At 38.7% G+C, this 17,428-nt stretch overlaps 1 protein-coding gene across 1 annotated transcript in view; it reads left to right on the top strand.

Annotated features, from left to right (window-relative positions):
* Positions 1 to 17,428, top strand: part of ENTHD1 (ENTH domain containing 1) — a 104,128-nt gene that overhangs the window by 47,060 nt on the left and 39,640 nt on the right. The window contains exon 4 of the mRNA XM_039234966.1: positions 10,365 to 10,488. Coding sequence (XP_039090897.1) covers positions 10,365 to 10,488 — 124 coding nt within the window. The remainder of the gene's footprint in view (positions 1 to 10,364; positions 10,489 to 17,428) is intronic.

Genomic DNA, 17,428 nt, shown 5'->3' with positions numbered 1-17,428 from the left:
ACTCATCAGAGCTGTTAGGGAAATGGAAATTATACCTATTCTAATCATGCTAATCCATCATCCACTTACTTCTTTTCTGCATCATTGCTTTATGCTGAAAAGCCCTTTTTTTATTTTCATGCTTGTACTTTGATTCTTTTTAAGTTGGAAGGTACTTGCTGGAAAAAGCTTAAACAATATGAGAGGGTAAAGAGTGAAAACCAAAGTTTCTTCTTACTTCTCTGTTTACCTTCAGTTCCTTTCTTTGGAGGTATCCGTTACTTACTAGGTTCTTAGAAATTTGGGAGGGAAATTTTCTGTGTCCATATATTTCTTTTACCTAAGGATTCATTCCGTATACACTCCTCTGCAGCATGCTTCGAACTAACCAATATATCTTGCACATCTTTTATATAATAAATGCAATCATTTGATGTGTATTGTTCCAAATCTTTTTCACTAAATGATAGGTCATGGATATCTTTCTCTCTCAGTATGTATATGTGCTGTATTCCTTTCTATTTTTTAAATTTTTTAATGGTTATTTATCTTTTGAGAGAGAGAAAGAGAGACAGAGCACGAGCAGGGGAGGGGCAGAGAGAGGGAGACACAGACTCCAAAGCAGGCTCCAGGCTCTGAGCTGTCAGCAGAGAGCCTGATGTGGGGCTTGAACTCACGAACTGTGAGATCATGACCTGAGCCGAAGTCAGATGCTTAACCGACTGAGCCACAGGCGCCTCTAGCTGTGCTGTATTCTTGATGCATAAATGAATCTTCATTTATTTGGCCATCTGTTGGTCGTCATTTAGGGATATTTTTATGTTTTTGTCTATTAAAAGCAATATTGTAATAACGGCTCTTGTACATATTTTATATGATGCTGTCCTGGAAAGGGAATTGCTAAAAGGTTCTATTTATTTTTAGTGTTGAAAAATACTGCCAAATTGTCCTCCCAAAAGTTGTCCTCTAGTTTATATTCACCAAAATCATGTCTTTGCAAATACTGAGAATTATCAAACTTGTGCATTTTTTTGTCCATCTGAAAGGTGGAAAATTTTTGTTTTATTTCACTGTGATTATAGGTATGATTGGAAGAGCTTTTCGTGTGTTTTTTGGGAATTTGTGTTTCTTTTTTTAAGTTTATTTATTGACTTAGAGAGAGAAAAAACCTGAGTGGGGGAGGGGCAGAGAGGGAGAGAGAGAGAATCCCAAGCAGGCTCCTCACTGTCCGCACAGAGCCCAACGTGGGGCTCAAACTCACGAACCATGAGATCATGACAGAGCGGAAACCAAGAGTCACACACTCAACCAGCCACACCACCCAGGTGCCCCTGTGTTTCTTTTTTATGATTAACTCTGTTCATCTCTTTTGCTCATTTTTCTGTTTGGTTTCCCATCTTTTTGTTAACAGTTTCTGAGAACTGTTTGGCTAGTAAGTAATTAGCCCGTTGTCTGCTTCTTTATCTCTCTATTCATTTCCAGGTTTTTATTTTTTTTTTTTTTTTTTTTTTTTTTTTTTTTTTTTTTTTTTTGCCTTTGTGAAGGGAAAACATACTGCTCTTCCTTTGTTTCTTTTTCCCTCTCACATTGCCATCACACTTCACTTCTGACACGAGAGATGTAGATTTTCCACACACCCAGCTATTCTCACAGCACTAGCTGGGTGTCCTGCAATTTAACTCAGTTCTGACACTGTCTGCCTGAAGATGATCAGATTTTACAGGCTTAAGTGCTCGTCCACAAAACTTCCTCGCCCCCACCTCTCATTTCAGATGCCAATTCCAAGTCTCGGGCTGTCACCTGTACTTCTGACCTGCGGTAAATCCGGGTTCCCATGACCCCCCTCCTTGGGTTTGATCACTTGCTAGAACAGCCTAAGAACTCACGGAAACATTTACTCACAGGCGGTGATTTATTATATAATAAAGGATATGATAACGGATGCAGATGAATTGCCAGATGTAGAAATATACAGGGCAAGGCCCGGAAGTTTCCTTAGTGCAAGAGTTTCTGTCCCCATGGAGTTGGGCTGTGTCACCCTCCCAGCATGTACATATAGTCACCAACGAAAAAGCTCTCTGCACCCCAAACATTTGGATTTTTATGGTGGCTTCATCACATAAGCACAATTGATCATTTACTCCATCTTGAGTCTCTCTCCCCTTCCAGGAGGATGGGGTGTGGGGCTGAAAGTTCCAGGCTTCTAATCATGGCTTGGTCTTTGTGGTGACTGGTACCCAACCTGAAGCTATCCAGGAGCTCACCACAAGTCATCTCACAAAACAAAAGGTACTCTGAGCTCCCAGAAAACCTAGAAAATCACTCCAAGTGATTTAGGAGCTCTGTGTCAGGAACTAGGGTCAAAGACCAAATATTAAGAGAAAAGGTGCTCCTGGGGCACCCAGGGGGTTCAGTCGGTTGAGCGTCCGACTTTGGCTCAGGTTATGATCTCACCATTCGTGGGTTTAAGCCCCGAGTCGGGCTCTGTGCTGAGAACTCGGAGCCTGGAGTCTGCTTCGGATTCTGTGTCTCCCCCTCACTCTGTCCTTCCCCCGCTCCTCAAAAATAAATAAATATTAAAAAAAAAAAAAAGATGCTCTTAGTGCTCTTATCACTTAGGAAATTACAGGAGTTCAGGAACTCTGTGCCAGAACCAAGCCATGGACAAGGATCTAATACATATTTATTATAACTCCAATATCACAGCCTCAAAGCAGTCTTTAATGTTTATTAAAAAGTAGTCAAATTTGCCTTTCCATTACGGCTTCTAGATTTTAAGTCATTCTTGAAAAACCTTCCCTAGTCTAAGATTGTTTAAATATCACCCTGGGTTTTTATTTTAACAAGCCATGTTTTAGTTCAGCTTTAAATTCACAGCAGAAGTGAGTAGAAAGTAAGAGCTTTTCCCATATGCCCGATGCATACCCCCACCCGCCTCTGCCCTGTCTGACCTCCCCCACGATTCACATCCACACCAGAGTGGTACACTTGTTATACTCAATAAACCTAAAATAATGCTTGTTACTTTCCAGAGACCATGGTTTACGTTGAGGTTTGTTCTGTATTCTGTGGGTTTTGGCAAATGTATGATGATATTATCTACCATTATTGTGTCATAGAGAAGTTTTCATTGTACTAAAAATCCTCTGTGTTCCTTCTGTTTATTCCTTTTCCTGCTAACCCCTGGAAGCCACTGGTCCTTTTACCATTTCCTTAATTTTACCTTTTTCAGAAAGTCATATGGCTGGATCCATACAGTATGTAGCCTTTCCAAACTGGTTTCTTTCATGCAGTAATATGCATTTAAGATTCCTCTATGTCTCAGGGCGCCTGGATGGCTTAGTCGGTTAAGCGTCCAACTTTCGCTTAGGTCATGATCTCGTGGTTCGTGGGTTCGAGCCCCGCGTCGGTCTCTCTGCTGACTGCCAGCTCAGAGCCTGGAGCCTGTTTCAGAGTCTGTGACTCCCTCTCTCTGACCCTCCCCTGCTCACGCTGTCTCTCTCTCTCTCTCTCCTAGAAATAAATAAAACATTAAAAAAAAAAAGATTCCTCTATATCTCTTTATGGTTTGATGGCTCATTTCCTTTTTTAACACTGAATAATATGCCATCGTCTGGGGGTGACTGGGTGACTCAATCAGTTAAGCATCTGACTCTTGATTTCAGCTCAGGTTGTGACCCATGGTTCGTGAGTTCAAACCCTGCATCAAGCTCCACACATGGGAGCCTGCTTGGGATTCTCTCTCTCTCTCTGTCCTTCACCTGCTCATGCTTGCTCTCTCTCTCTCTCTCTCTAAGAATAAATTTTAAAAAATATGCCATTGTCTGGATGTACCACAGTTTATTAGCCATTCACCTCCTGAAAGACATCGTTGCTTCCAACTTTTGGCAATTATGAATAAAGCTACTGTGAACAATTGTGTGTAGGTTTTTGTGTGGAGTTAAGTTTCATCTCTTTTGGGTAAATACCAAAGAGTGCAATTGCTAGGTTGTGTGGTCAGTGTATGTTTAGTTTTGCAAAAAACTACCCTAATTCTTTTATGCTTTAATTTAAAAAATATTATTTAAATGTTATCCATCAACAATTTATTTGATGAATGGAGAGTGTTAAAGATTCACCTTTAAAATTTTATTTTTACAAATGATAGTCATCTGTTTCAATGCCATTTGTTGAACAATCCGCCTTTTTTCCATTGACTTGAATTGTGGCTTCAATCACATAATAAATTCCCATTTAAGCTTTGGTCCATTCCTGGATTTTCTACTTTTTTATATTAAAGATATGTAAAGATCAGCTGTAACATTTAAAAAAGAAAGAAGGAAAGGCTACTCATAAAGGGAAAGAGGGGAATAAGGTGGAGAGGAGAAGTAGAAGCTAGATTTCTTTGATTATACTGTGATTTTAGATTTGTCATTGGAAACCTGGAAATATTTTTGCATAATTATGAAACAAAATTGAACTAAAGAACGTAGTCCTTTAAAATGTAAAATAAAATTAAACAAATGTTCCTTGCATTCAGTAGGTGTTTTTATTCTAAGATGTTGGCATTTTTGATCTGAGATTATTGGGAATATAATATGTAATCAAATGAGTAGTCATGACATACTCTATTTATATCCTCTTTGATGTCCTTGAGAACTGGGATTCTCAGTGTGGGGGAAAGGAGACATGCACGTAAGATAGAAGAGATTGTCATGACCCAATAGACCCGAATTGGACTGAAAACATACCACTAGAAACTAATGAGGAATTTTACCTGACATTTTTTGGGAAAATAAACTGAATTATTCATAGGTCAAAGGGGAAGTCTCAGAGGAAATTTAAAAATACATGTCACCGAATGAGAAGAAAACACAACTTATGAAAATATATGAGGCACAGGTAAAGTAGTGGGTCAGAGAGAAATTTATGGCACTAAATGCTTATATTAGAAAAGAGGAAGGTGTAAAATCAGTTATTAGGTTTCTTGAAAAAAATAACAAGAAAAACAATAAACGTACATGAACCAGAAGAAAGAAAATAATAAAGAGCAGAAATTAATGGAATTGAAAGCAGGGAAACAGTTAACAGAGAAAATGATTGACACAAAAAGCCAGTTCTTTGAAAAATAGAAAATGGATAAACCTCTTTCTAGTGAGACTGCCTAAGAGAAGACCCAACCGCCAATATCAGGATGAAACAGGAGGTCATTACAGTTCTTTTAGCTATAAAAAGATAATAAAGAATTACTGGCAACAACTTTATGCTCATAAATTTGACAATTTAGAAGAAATAGAACAATTTCTCAGAAAGCGGAAACTACAAAACTTCAAAGAAGATGAAATAGAACCATTAAAAATTTTTTAATGTGTATTTATATTTGAGAGAGAGAGACAGAGACAGGGACAGAGTGCAAGTGGGAGAGAGGCAGAGAGAAAGAAGGAGACACAGAATCGAAAGCAGGCCCCAGGCTCTGAGCTGTCAGCACAGAGCCCGACACAGGGCTCCAACTCATGAACCGTGAGATCTTGACCTGAGCTGAAGGTGGACGCTTAACCAACTGAGCCACCCAGGAGCCCCTGTAACCATTTTTTTTAAGTGAATTTGTAATATAAGTCTCCTGAAAAAGAAATCTCCAAGTCCAGATGGTTTTACAGGAGAATTCTATCAAACATTTAAATAAAAATAGACACTATTTTTACACAAATATCTTTCAGAAAATAGGAGGGACTACTTCCCAGTTCATTTTATGAGGCAAGTATTCTGCTACCAACCCCAGAACAAGACAGTATAAAAAAGATACCATGATCTCTCATGAAATTAGAAGCAAAAATCCTCAAAAAAAAGTATCCAATTGAATCCAGCAATGTAATTTTAAAAATTATAAACCAGAACCAAGTGGGATTTAATCTAGGTGTGACTCAATTTGAAAGTTAATGAATGTAATTTATCATATCGACAAATTAAAGAAGAAAAATCATAAGATTTTTTGAAATTGATGTAGAAAACATTTAACAACGTTCAGTACCCATTTATGGTAAAAACTCAGCAACTAGAAATAGGTAGTTTCCTTAAATTGATAAAGATTATCTACAAAAACCTGCAATAGCATCATACTTGACAGTGAAGTATTTCAGCTTTCCTTTCAAGATTGGGAACAAGGCCAGGACTTACTCAACATAGTACTAGAAGTTCCAGCCACTGCAATAAGAAAAGAAAAGATACATAGAATGTAGAAACAAAATGAAAACTGTCCTTCTTTATAGATTGTCTGCATAGAAAATCTCAGAGAGATGACAACAAGAAACTTATAAGAACAGCAAGCGAATTCAGTAGGAGTGTAGGATACAAGATCAGCATATGTAAATCAATTGCATTTTTTATCTTTTTTGTTTTTAATGTTTATTTTTTTGCTTTTGAGAGAGAGTGAGTGAGCACAGGGGAGGGGCAGAGAGAGAGGGAGGCAGAGAATTCTAAGCAGGTTCTGAGTTGTCAGCACAGAGCCTAATGTGGGGCTCGAACTCACAAACCTGAGCCAAAATCAAGAGTTCGGTGCTTAATGGACTGAGCCACCCAGGCACCCCTGAATTTTTAAACTTTTTTTTTTAATCTTTGTTTTTGAAAGAAAGAAGAGGGAGGGGCAAAGAGAGAGGCAGAGAGACAGAGAATCTGAAGCTGGCTCCACACTGTCAGCTCACAGCCTGACTTAGGGCTTGAACTCATGAACTGTGAAGCCATGACCTGAGCTGAAATGGGACACTTAACTGACTGAGCCACCCAGGCACTCCTCAATTGCATTTTTATGTACTAATAGTGAACATGTGGAAATTGAAATTAAGACACACACCATTTGCAATTACTGCCCCAAAATGAAATCCTTAGGTATAATTGTAACAAAACATGCATAGAATCATGACAGGTGAAAATTATAAAATACTGATGAAAGATTTTAAAGACCACTCAGTTAAAGACATACCATGTTCATGGATTGGAAGACTGGTCATAGTAAAGATGCCCCTAATTACTCGATAGGTTTAATGCAATTCCTATAAAAATTCCAGCAACATTTTTTTTTTTGAGACAGAGATAATAAGCTTATTCTAAAATTTATATGGAAAGGCACAGGCTTTAGAATAGCTAAAACCATCTTGAAAAAGATGAATAAAGTAGAACTAATCACTCTGCCTGATATTAAGCCTACTGAATAGTTACTGTAATCAAGAGAGTGTGGTATTGGTGGAGAGATAGACACTTATGTCAGTGAAGCAGGATAGAGAACCAAGAAATTAAACCCACACAAATATGGCCAATTGATTTTTAACAGAGGAACAAAAGGAATTCAATGGAGGAAGGATAACTTTTTCAACAAATGATATTGGGGCAGTTGGACATTCGTATAGGCAAAACCATGAACCTCAGTTTAAGCCTCATATAGAAATTCAATCCAAGTAGATCATGGACTTAAATGTAAAATGTAAAACTCTAAAACTTTTTTAAAACACTGGAGAAAAATCTTTGGGATCTAGGCTAGCCAAACGCATGATCCCTAGAAGAAAAAAACATGTTAGACCTTATCACAAAAGGATATAAAAACAAGTTACAGCCTGGGGGAAAATATTTGCAACCCACATATCTGGCAAAGGACTAATATCTGGAGCACTACAAAAACTTCTCAGGGCACCAGGCTGTCTCAGTCGATAGAGCATTAGATGCTTAATCTCAAGGTCGTTGAGAACACGCCCCCCTATTGGGCACGAAGCCTACTTTTTAAAAAATCAAAAATTTGGGGCACCTGGGTGGCTTAGTCGGTTAAGTGTCCGACTTTTGCTTAGGTCATGATCTCGCGGTTCGTGGGTTCGAGCCCCGCGTCGGTCTCTCTGCTGACTGCCAGCTCAGAGCCTGGAGCCTGTTTCTGAGTCTGTGTCTCCCTCTCTCTCTGACCCTCCCCTGCTCACGCTGTCTCTCTCTCTCCTAGAAATAAATAAAAATATTTTTAAAAAAATCAAAAATTACAAAGGGCAACAGTTAAAACTCAAACACAACCTAATTAGAAAATGTGCAAATGACAGAAACTGTCACTTCAGCAAATACAGACAGCAAATAAGCAAATAAGAAAAGATGTTCAGCCTCATTACCCATGACGAATATGTAACTTAAACACACAATGAAATCTCAAAATGGCTAAAATAAAAATTAGTGACAACACCAAATGCTGGGGGAAATTGGATCACTCCAATATGACTAGTGGGAATGTCAAATTGTAAAGCTACTCTGGAAAACAGTTTGGCAGTGTCTTATAAAACTAAACATGCAGCTAGCTACCATATGACAGAGCAATTGCATTCTTAGACATCTATCCCAGCAACGTGGAAACTTACTTTCCTACACAAAGATATACGTAGTGTTCACAGCAGCTTTATTTATAATAGTACAAATCTGGAAACAATCCAGGCGTCCTTTGACAGGTGAAACAAACTAGGATGCATCTATACCACGGATACAACACAGCATTAAAAAAGGAACGAGTTATTAATGTATGAAACAACACGGATGAATTTCTGAGAATTATGCCAGGTGAAAAGAGCCTATTCCAAAAGGTTACATCCTGTATGGCTCCATTTATATAACATTTCTTCAAATGTCAAAATTATAGAAATGAAGAACAGATTAGTAGTTTGGGGGGGCAGGCTATGGTAATAAAAAGGAATCAGGAAGGGTTGTTATAGTGATCAAAATGTTGTGTATTTTGACCGTATCAGTGTCAATATCTTGGATAATGGGTAGTACAGTTTTAAAGATGTTATTTTTAGGGAAAACGGGGTAAAGGATACACAGGATCAGTCTGTATTATCTTAATACATGTGAATCTACAATGACTTTAAAATAAAAGTTGAATTATAAAAAGGGGCAATTCCCTTGGGAAATGGTAAACTTTCTATTGTAACTTCAATGAAGTTAAAAATTAACCTGTCCTATGACCTGGCCATTCTACTCCTGTGTATGAGTACATTTGTCGGTAAAAAGATTTATATAAGATTGTTCATAGTATCTTTATTCTTAATAGCTGAAATTTGGAAACAATCCAGGTGTCCATATGGAGGAGACTGTATACACAAATTGTGGTATATTCTTACAATGGAATACTTCTTACGAGAAAAAGGAACTGATGCACACAAAATATGGATTTTTTCGCAAACATTATGTTAAGCAATGGGAATCAGAGACGAGAGTACATTGTGTATGATTACATTCTTATGAAGTTCAAGAACAGGTGTACTCATTGATAACCACTGTTTTCCAGTAGTGGGAGGATGGGATCAACTGGAAAGGGGGAACTTTCTGGAGTGACATAGGTATACGCATAATGTTAAAACCTATTGAGCTCTACACTTAAGGTTTATGCATTTTCCTCTACATTGATTATACCTTAAATAAAGCACTGTAAAACAGATCTTTGTTCATGGGGCAAAAAGACACGTCAACTGCTCCCACCATATGGACTTAATTTGAATCCTCTCTTAGACAAGCTATAGAGAAACCTATTTAATGGCACTCATGAGAAATTGAAAAGTTTATAATTGATGACATTAAGGAGTTGTGAAGTTTATAGGTATAAAATAATAATGTTAAAGAGTTCAGCTCATTTAGAGAGAGGTACAGTGATTTATCTAGGACTGGCGTCACAATAAAGCAGATGAGGACTGGTAGGATGTAAGTGAAACAAGATTGGCCATGTATTTATTGATTTGTTTCACCTGCATGATTGGATTGATTATCATCTATGTTTTACTCCATGATAAAAAGTTGAAGTTTAAAATTTTCAATACAAGATAGGGACCCCTGGGTGGCTCAGTTGATTAAGTGTCCGACTCTTGCTTTTGGCTCAGGTCATGATCTTGCAGTTTGTGAGATCGAGTCTCATGTCTACCTCTGCGTTAACAGCATGGAGCCTGCTTGTCATTCTCTCTCTCCCTTTCTTTCTGCCCCTCCCATGTTTGCTTCCATGCTCTCATTCTCTCTCTCAAAAATAAATAAACATTTAAAAAAAGATATACACGAGTAACTTTATTAGTACCAATAAAACAGAACAACCGGCCTCTGAGATCGTATGCCCTAAGGGTGCTCAAGGGTGGTAGAGAAGTTCGCGCCTCAAAAGAATCATAGCTTGTCTGCTCTAGGTGTCTTCATCAAGGAGTGAGGATCTCCAAGGGTAAAAAACCACCCTATGCTCAGTGGACACCAAGTGTATAGATAACTTATATTTGAGTTCCTTCAATTAAAATGTGTTTATGCTAGCACATGTAGACACAGTGTATCTTCATAGATCGTCCATCTATTTTACCAAATTGAAGCAGTGGGATTACTGATGTTTTTCAACCTTCCTGTGCTCTCTTATTTTCTTTAAGGACCTGATGTTATTTTATGAGGACGATCCAAAGCCAGTTTTGCCTACGGTTCCTCCTCCTGTTATCTCGTCAACTAAACTGTTATCAGAAGAACAAGCAGACGTTTGTAACCTCTGTGATGCAGGTAAATTGAGTAAAGAATAGAAAGTTTATGCAGAAACATCAATAAGAAACACTGGGCAGGAGTTGCTTTTCATCCGATTTTATTTTGTGAAATATAGCAATAATGGCTTTACCTTTGATAATTTAACTTTGATAATGGGGGCTGGGACCAGCATGGATGAATTCAACCCACGTGTAACCCTGTAATCTTATTTTACCATTTGCTTCAATGGTTTTTTTTCCTCTATTTTGCATTTTTTTCCTTTTTCACTGTTCCAAAAATTAGTAGCCACAATCAGATCTCTTACGAATACTTTAAAAAAGCAGAAATATTAATTTGAGTTCCTTTTTTCATTTGTATAAACTTCTCTTTGATAAAGAGTTTAAATCATGACTTTTTCATAAGCAAGCATTAGACCAGAATACATGGGATCCCCCAAATTGGCTAATCACCTCTTGACTAATTAAGAAGTGAGGAGGTACAGTATAAAATGATACAGACTGGCCTCCAATAAATTACATGATCAGATTCCAGCTGGGCTCTGCTGTTGTGCAGACCTGATTGATTGACCGTGGCACCACTCCATACTGTCTCTATTTTTCAGAAACTCTCAATTTTTAATACATTCTTCCTCTTGCTTTTCTCAAAAAATAGGACTCGAGACCTTCTGCCAAGTTGAAAATGAAACATTCTCATTAGTATCTTTCATCCCCTCATTTATCTTTGCTTTTATATCCATCCAGACATCCCTTCCTGCATTGCAGAGGTGGCTCTTCTGTTCCGAGTTTCATCTTCTCCCTCATCTTTGGGCCATGCACCTCGGTTTTCTCCTACATAGATCCCAAATATCCAAAATATAAAAGACCACTGTAGGTTACTAGTGTAGATTTCTTTTACAAGTTCACGTTTATGCAATTTTCTTATACAACTGGTCCTGAGAATGATGAGGATATTTCAACAAACACAAAACAAGAAGTTGTGGCTTATGGTGATATTTGTAGGACAAAGATGGTATTACTCACGTGGACAATTAGTTATAAGTAGTTATCATTTTTTAGACAGGTTGCTCTGTCTTCTTAGAATACACTTTATGGAAACTGGTCCAGATCCAGAAGCTTCAAAGAAGAATAGTAAGGAAAACATTTTTGTGATCTAATATTCCCTTATATTTCCCCCTCCAACATTAAAAAAAAATTTTTTTAATGTTTTATTTATTTCTGAGAGAGAGACAGTGTGAGCAGGGGAGGATCAGAGAGAGAGGGAGACACAGAATCTGAAACAGGCTCCAGGCTCTGAGCTGGCTGTCAGCACAGAGCCCGACACGGGGCTCAAACCCACAAACCGTGAGATCATGACCTGAGCCGAAGTCAGACGCTCAACAGACTGAGCCACCCAAGCGCCCCCAACATTTCTTTAATAGACTTCATTTTTTAGAGCAGTTTAAGGCTCACAGTAAAATTGAATGGAAGGTACAGAGATTTCCCCATATACCCCTGCCCCAAACAAGGTCAGCTTCCCAGACTACGAACACCTCACATTTGTTGCAATCAGCGAACCTACATCAACGCTTTATTATCAAAGACCATAGTTTACATTAGGGCTCGCTCTTCGAGTTGTATATCCTACGGGTTTTGACAACTGTGTACACCATTAGAGTATCATACAAAGCATTTCACTGCTCTGCAAAGCTTCTGTGCTCTGCCTGCCACTCCTCCCTTCCTCCTAACCTCTGACAACCACGGAGGCTTTAACTGTCTCCACCATTTTGCCTTTTCCAGAAAGCCATAGAGTTGGAATCATAGAGGATATAGCCTTTTTCAGACTGACTTCTTTTATTCAGTAGCACGTACTTAAAGCTCCCCCATGTCTTTTCGGGACTCGATAGCCCATTTCTTCTTAGTGCTGAATAGATATAGAGCATTTATCCATTCACCTGCTGAAGAACAGCTTAGTTGCATCTAAGTTTTGGCAGTCATAAATAAAGTGGCTACAAATATCCATCTGAAATAAGGTTTCCCCGCCAACATTTTAATACAAGTGAAATTGAATGAATGAGGCTAAGCAGAAGCCTTTAAGAGGAAAAAAGTCACAAAACCCATCGAGTGAGGGATGACTCGCCCCTGTGACTTGGTTGGAACTCATCTTAACTGGGGGAGCTTTTCCTATTTTTGAGTCTTTCTTTTCTCCCGTCCTTCCTTCACACCCATCTCAGAGATGTCTTGCTAAAATGCAGATCTAAATGTTTCACTTCCTAGCTTAAAAACTTTCAGTAGTTTTCCACTGCCAATAGGCCAATAGGAAGTTTAATTTTTTTTTTTTTTTTGCTGTCACATAAGACTTTTCATGGCCTGCTCCCAGCCAGCGTTTGTAATTTCATCACCCAATACTGCCAATATTCACAATGCACTGCGGCATTCTATTACTTGTATAGTTTCTTCTCCTCAGAAAGTCTTTGTTCCAGTTACTTCGGCGGTGTAACACATTGCTCTAAAACTCTGTGGCACAAAATAACCGCTTATTCTGCTCATGGAATTCTCTGGGTCAGGAATTAGGACAGGACACAGTGGGGATGACTTAGCTGTGCCCCATGACGTATGTTTGGGCCTCAACCCGAGGACACAAAGGCTGGGGACGGGAATCATCTGAAGGCTCATTCACTCATGTGTATGGTAGCTGGTGCCCACTATCGGCCGGGGGCCTCAGTTTCTCTCCACGTGAGCCTCTTCATGTGGTGTCTCCACATGAGCCGGTTTGGGCCTTCTCACAGCATGGTGGCTGGGTTCCAAGGCTGAGAGTCCTGTAAAAGAAAGGACCAGGCAGTAGCTGGAGAATCTCAAAGATCATGCTGTGATACTTCCTTCCCATTCGGTTCATCAAAGTAATCACAAAATCTTGCCCAAGTTCAAGGGGAGGGAACATAGACTCCCATCCCTCTATGGACAAGTGTCAATGTCATATTGAAAGAAAAGCATATAGGATGGTGTGTGTGTGAGTACAGTCATCTTTGGAAAATACAGCCTGTCTCCGTCCTCCCCCAGATTACGGACGCTTGACAAGATCCTATTCAAACAGCGAGGCCCGAGAGCTCAAAGGTCACTCTGCTATAAAATGCTTTTTCTACACACTGATTTGTCTTTTCACCGTGCTCCCATGGGACTCCCATGGGATTCAAACAGTATTAATAGGGTCCAAATCCTCCTTGTCTGTCCCTTACCCCAACACAGTTCCCTCGCCGCAGCTCCCTGATACGATCAATGTGTTGATTACCCTCTAGACCTTTCTCTGCATACACACATGTACCTTTAAAAGTAGGTAGAACTGACTTTATTTTGTTTCAGAAGATTGTCCTATATTTTTCTGAAACTCCTTACAGCAATACCACTTGGCCATCCTGTAGGGTATGTCAGTATATGGTATATTTGGAGATATATTTGGAGATATACCATATGTTTTTTTTTTAACTCCTACATTGACTGGGTATTATAGTTTACTTCCCTGCTGATAGATAGTTTGGTGTTTTATATTTTTCATTATTACAAGTGATGCTTCCGTGAATAGCTGTGTGCATATAGGTGAGCGTTTATTTAGGGTGGATTCCTAGAAATTGAACCCTTGGGTCATAATATATGCCCATTTTCTTCTTAGTTAATGCTGCCAAATAACCCCTCAAAATATCAATACCAGTTTACACTGGCTCGCAGTATACAGAAGTACTTATTCACGCACACCCTCACCAGCACTTGATATTTTTCAAGTCTTATATTTTTATCGCTTGGAAAAGGTTGCATTGCATAGTAGGTATAATTTGCATATTTCCATGTGTTAACTGGATATTTTTATTTCTTCTTCTGTGCACTGCTTATATCCTTAGTCTTTTTCTTTTGGATTGTGTGTTGTTGATCATTTAAATTAAATGATTTTGTAGCATTTTTACATATGTTGTTAACTACATATAAAATAATAAATTTTTCAGAATAAAAACTGCCCTTTATCTCACCAGCAAAAGACAGGGTTATTCGGGAATAAAAGAGAATTTCAATTCAGGACAAACAAGCTGAGGCAAAATATAGGCAAGCCCAAGGAACGAAGGAGAGGTAGGCTTTCTTAAGGAGAAAAAGAGTAGTTGGGTTAGAAGCTAGAAGTCCGTTGGAGTAAACTGAGAATTCCAAGTGTAGTGACTGGCTTCTCATTGGCTGAGCTGTTGTTGGGAGGGGAGGGAGGTAAGGAAAGCCTCTCTTCTCTCCCCAGTAGTATGCACGTGCAAGGTCAAGTCCTGCTCTTTCTGTCACATGTGCAATTGACTAGAGTGGTAGGGAGTGACAGCTCCTCCTGGGGAACCTTCCAGACTCCATTCAGTTCCCGTTACTAATTTTCACACTGTTCCTAATCCCTGTGATTCAAGTTGCAAATATCATCTTCTAGGCTATGACTTGTCTTTCAGATTTTTTTTACAGATTTTTGTTTGGTTGGTGTTTTGGTAGAAATCTTATGTTTTATGTAGTCATGTGTATTATTATTTCGCTTCAGAGATTTTGGTTTTTGTGTTTTGGTAAATTTTTATTAAGGTATAATTAACATACAGTGTTATAGAAATTTCAGGTGTACAACATAATGATCGGACAGCTCTGTACAACACTCAGTAGTGCTGCTCCCGGTGACAAGTATAGTGACCATCAGACAACATTATTACAGTCTTATTGACTATATTTCCTATGCTGTGCTTTTCATCTCTGTGACTTATTTATTTTATAACTGGAAGTTTGTACCTTTATCTATGCCATCCCCCCCCCCCACACACACACCTCCCTCTGGCAACTACCAGTTTGTTCTCTGTATTTAAGAGTCTGCTTTTTGTTTCTTTGTCACTCTGTTCCTTTGTTTCATTTCTGAGATTCTACACATAAGCTAAATCATGTGGCATTTGTCTTTTTTGTCTAACTTTCCAAAGAAGACATACAGATGGCCAGCAGACACAGGAAAAGCTGCTCAACATCAGTAATCATCAGGGAAATGCAAATCATACCCCCAATGAGATGTCACCCTACACCTGTCAGAATGACTAGAATCAAAAAGACAAGAAATAAGTGTTGGCAAGCGTGGGGAGAAAAAGGAATCCCAGTGCACTGTTGGTGGGAATGCAAACTGGTGCAGCCACTGTGGAAAACAATATGGAGGCTCTTCAAAAAATTGAAAATAGAAATACCATATAATCCAATAATTCCACCACCACTGGATATTCACCCGAAGAAGACAGAAACACCAATTCAAAAAGAATTGCACCCCTATGTTTACTGCAGTATTATTTACAATGTTCAAGACATGGAAACAACCCAAGGGGCCATCGATAAATGACTGGATAAAGAATTTATGAGATACACACACACACACACACACACACACACACACACACACACACATATTACTTGGCCATAAAAATGAATGAGATCTCACCATTTGCAGCAACATGGGTGAACCTACAAGGTATAATGTTATGTGAAATAAGTGGAGAAAGACAAATACCATGTATTTTTTGTGTGTTTTAAGAAGGCTTTCCCTACACCACATTCACAGTATATATTCACCCATTTTTAATTTTGTTTTAGTGATTTTATTTTTTTCAGTTTGAGAGAGAGAGAGAGAGCCCACAAGCTGGGAAGAAGGGCAGAGGGAGAGAGAGAATCTTAAGCAGGTTCCATGCTCAGATTAGAGCCCAATATAGGGCTCGATTCCATGACCCTGAGAGTCAAGCGTCGGATGCTCAACCAGCTGAGCCACTCAGGTGCCCCTGTTTTATTTAGTGCTTTAATTTATGTGGATTTAAAGTATTTGTGATGGTTCTAGATATGATCAGTGAGTGGCCAGTTGTATCAACAACATTTATTGACTAGTTCATTTCTCTTTGCTGTTTTGAAATGACTCTTTAACCTGTACTAAATAGTATCTGTTTATCAACTCTGTTCTGTTCTGTTGATCCATTCTTCCAATCCCGGTCTGCTTAATTAATTTTTTGTAATTACTATAATAATATGCCATAGTATGAATGTATTCTATTTTACTTAACCAGTATTATATTAATGGTAACTTAGGTTATTTCCATATTATTACTATTATAAGTAATGATGAAATGACATCTTTCTCTCCTTTCAAATAAAGTAGGCATTAAATTTATTGTTATTTTTTATTATTATTTATAGTATTCTTTTCACAATTTTATGCAAACTCTAAAATACATTATTCTGAATTTCTGTTGATAAATTCTGTCCAGTTCGTAACTTATCCTGTCAACGAATGGTTCTCATTTCCATGTTATGATTTCAGCGGCTTCAGCCCAAAGGCAAAAATAAAGAAGGAGATTCATTCTGTACAACCTCCTCTTCTCCCTTGCCTTCCCCTTCTTGGGCACACAGTGGTCTGCTGTTCACACTGGCCTGCAGCATGTGGGCGTACTTCCCCCCTCACTAACCCTCCGTCTTAGCTTCACTGATCCTGTCCCTTTCTTTCACTCTCTGAGGGGCCACTCATTTGAATTTTGTGTTCATCATTCTCTGCTTTCTTTATAGTTTTACTACATACGTTTATGCTCTAAACAATCAGTTACTTAGTTTGTGTATATGGGTTTTAAGCTTTTATTTATTTCTTTTTGAGAGAGAGAGAGAGAGCAAGTGTGCACAACTGGGGGAGGGACAGAGAGAGAGATGCACAGAATCTGAAGCAGCCTCCAGTCGCCGAGCTGTCGCCACAGAGCCCAACGCGGGGCTTGAACTCACGAACCAAGAGATCATGACCTGAGCCGAAGTCGGATGCTTAACCAACTGCGCCACCCAGTCACCCCATGTTTTTAGTTTTAAGTAATCTCTATACCAACAGGGAGCTCTAACTCATAACTCTGAGATCAGAAGTCACGTACTCTACCTGTTGAGCCAGCCAGGCACCCCACAATGTTACTTAGTTTTACATGCTT

The sequence above is a fragment of the Hyaena hyaena genome, unplaced genomic scaffold, assembly GCF_003009895.1.
Source record: "Hyaena hyaena isolate Hyena2069 unplaced genomic scaffold, ASM300989v1 scaffold_4, whole genome shotgun sequence".
NCBI classification, from domain to species: Eukaryota; Metazoa; Chordata; class Mammalia; order Carnivora; family Hyaenidae; genus Hyaena; species Hyaena hyaena.
Note: the sequence above shows the minus strand (reverse complement) of the source record. Positions and strands in the feature narration are given on the sequence as shown.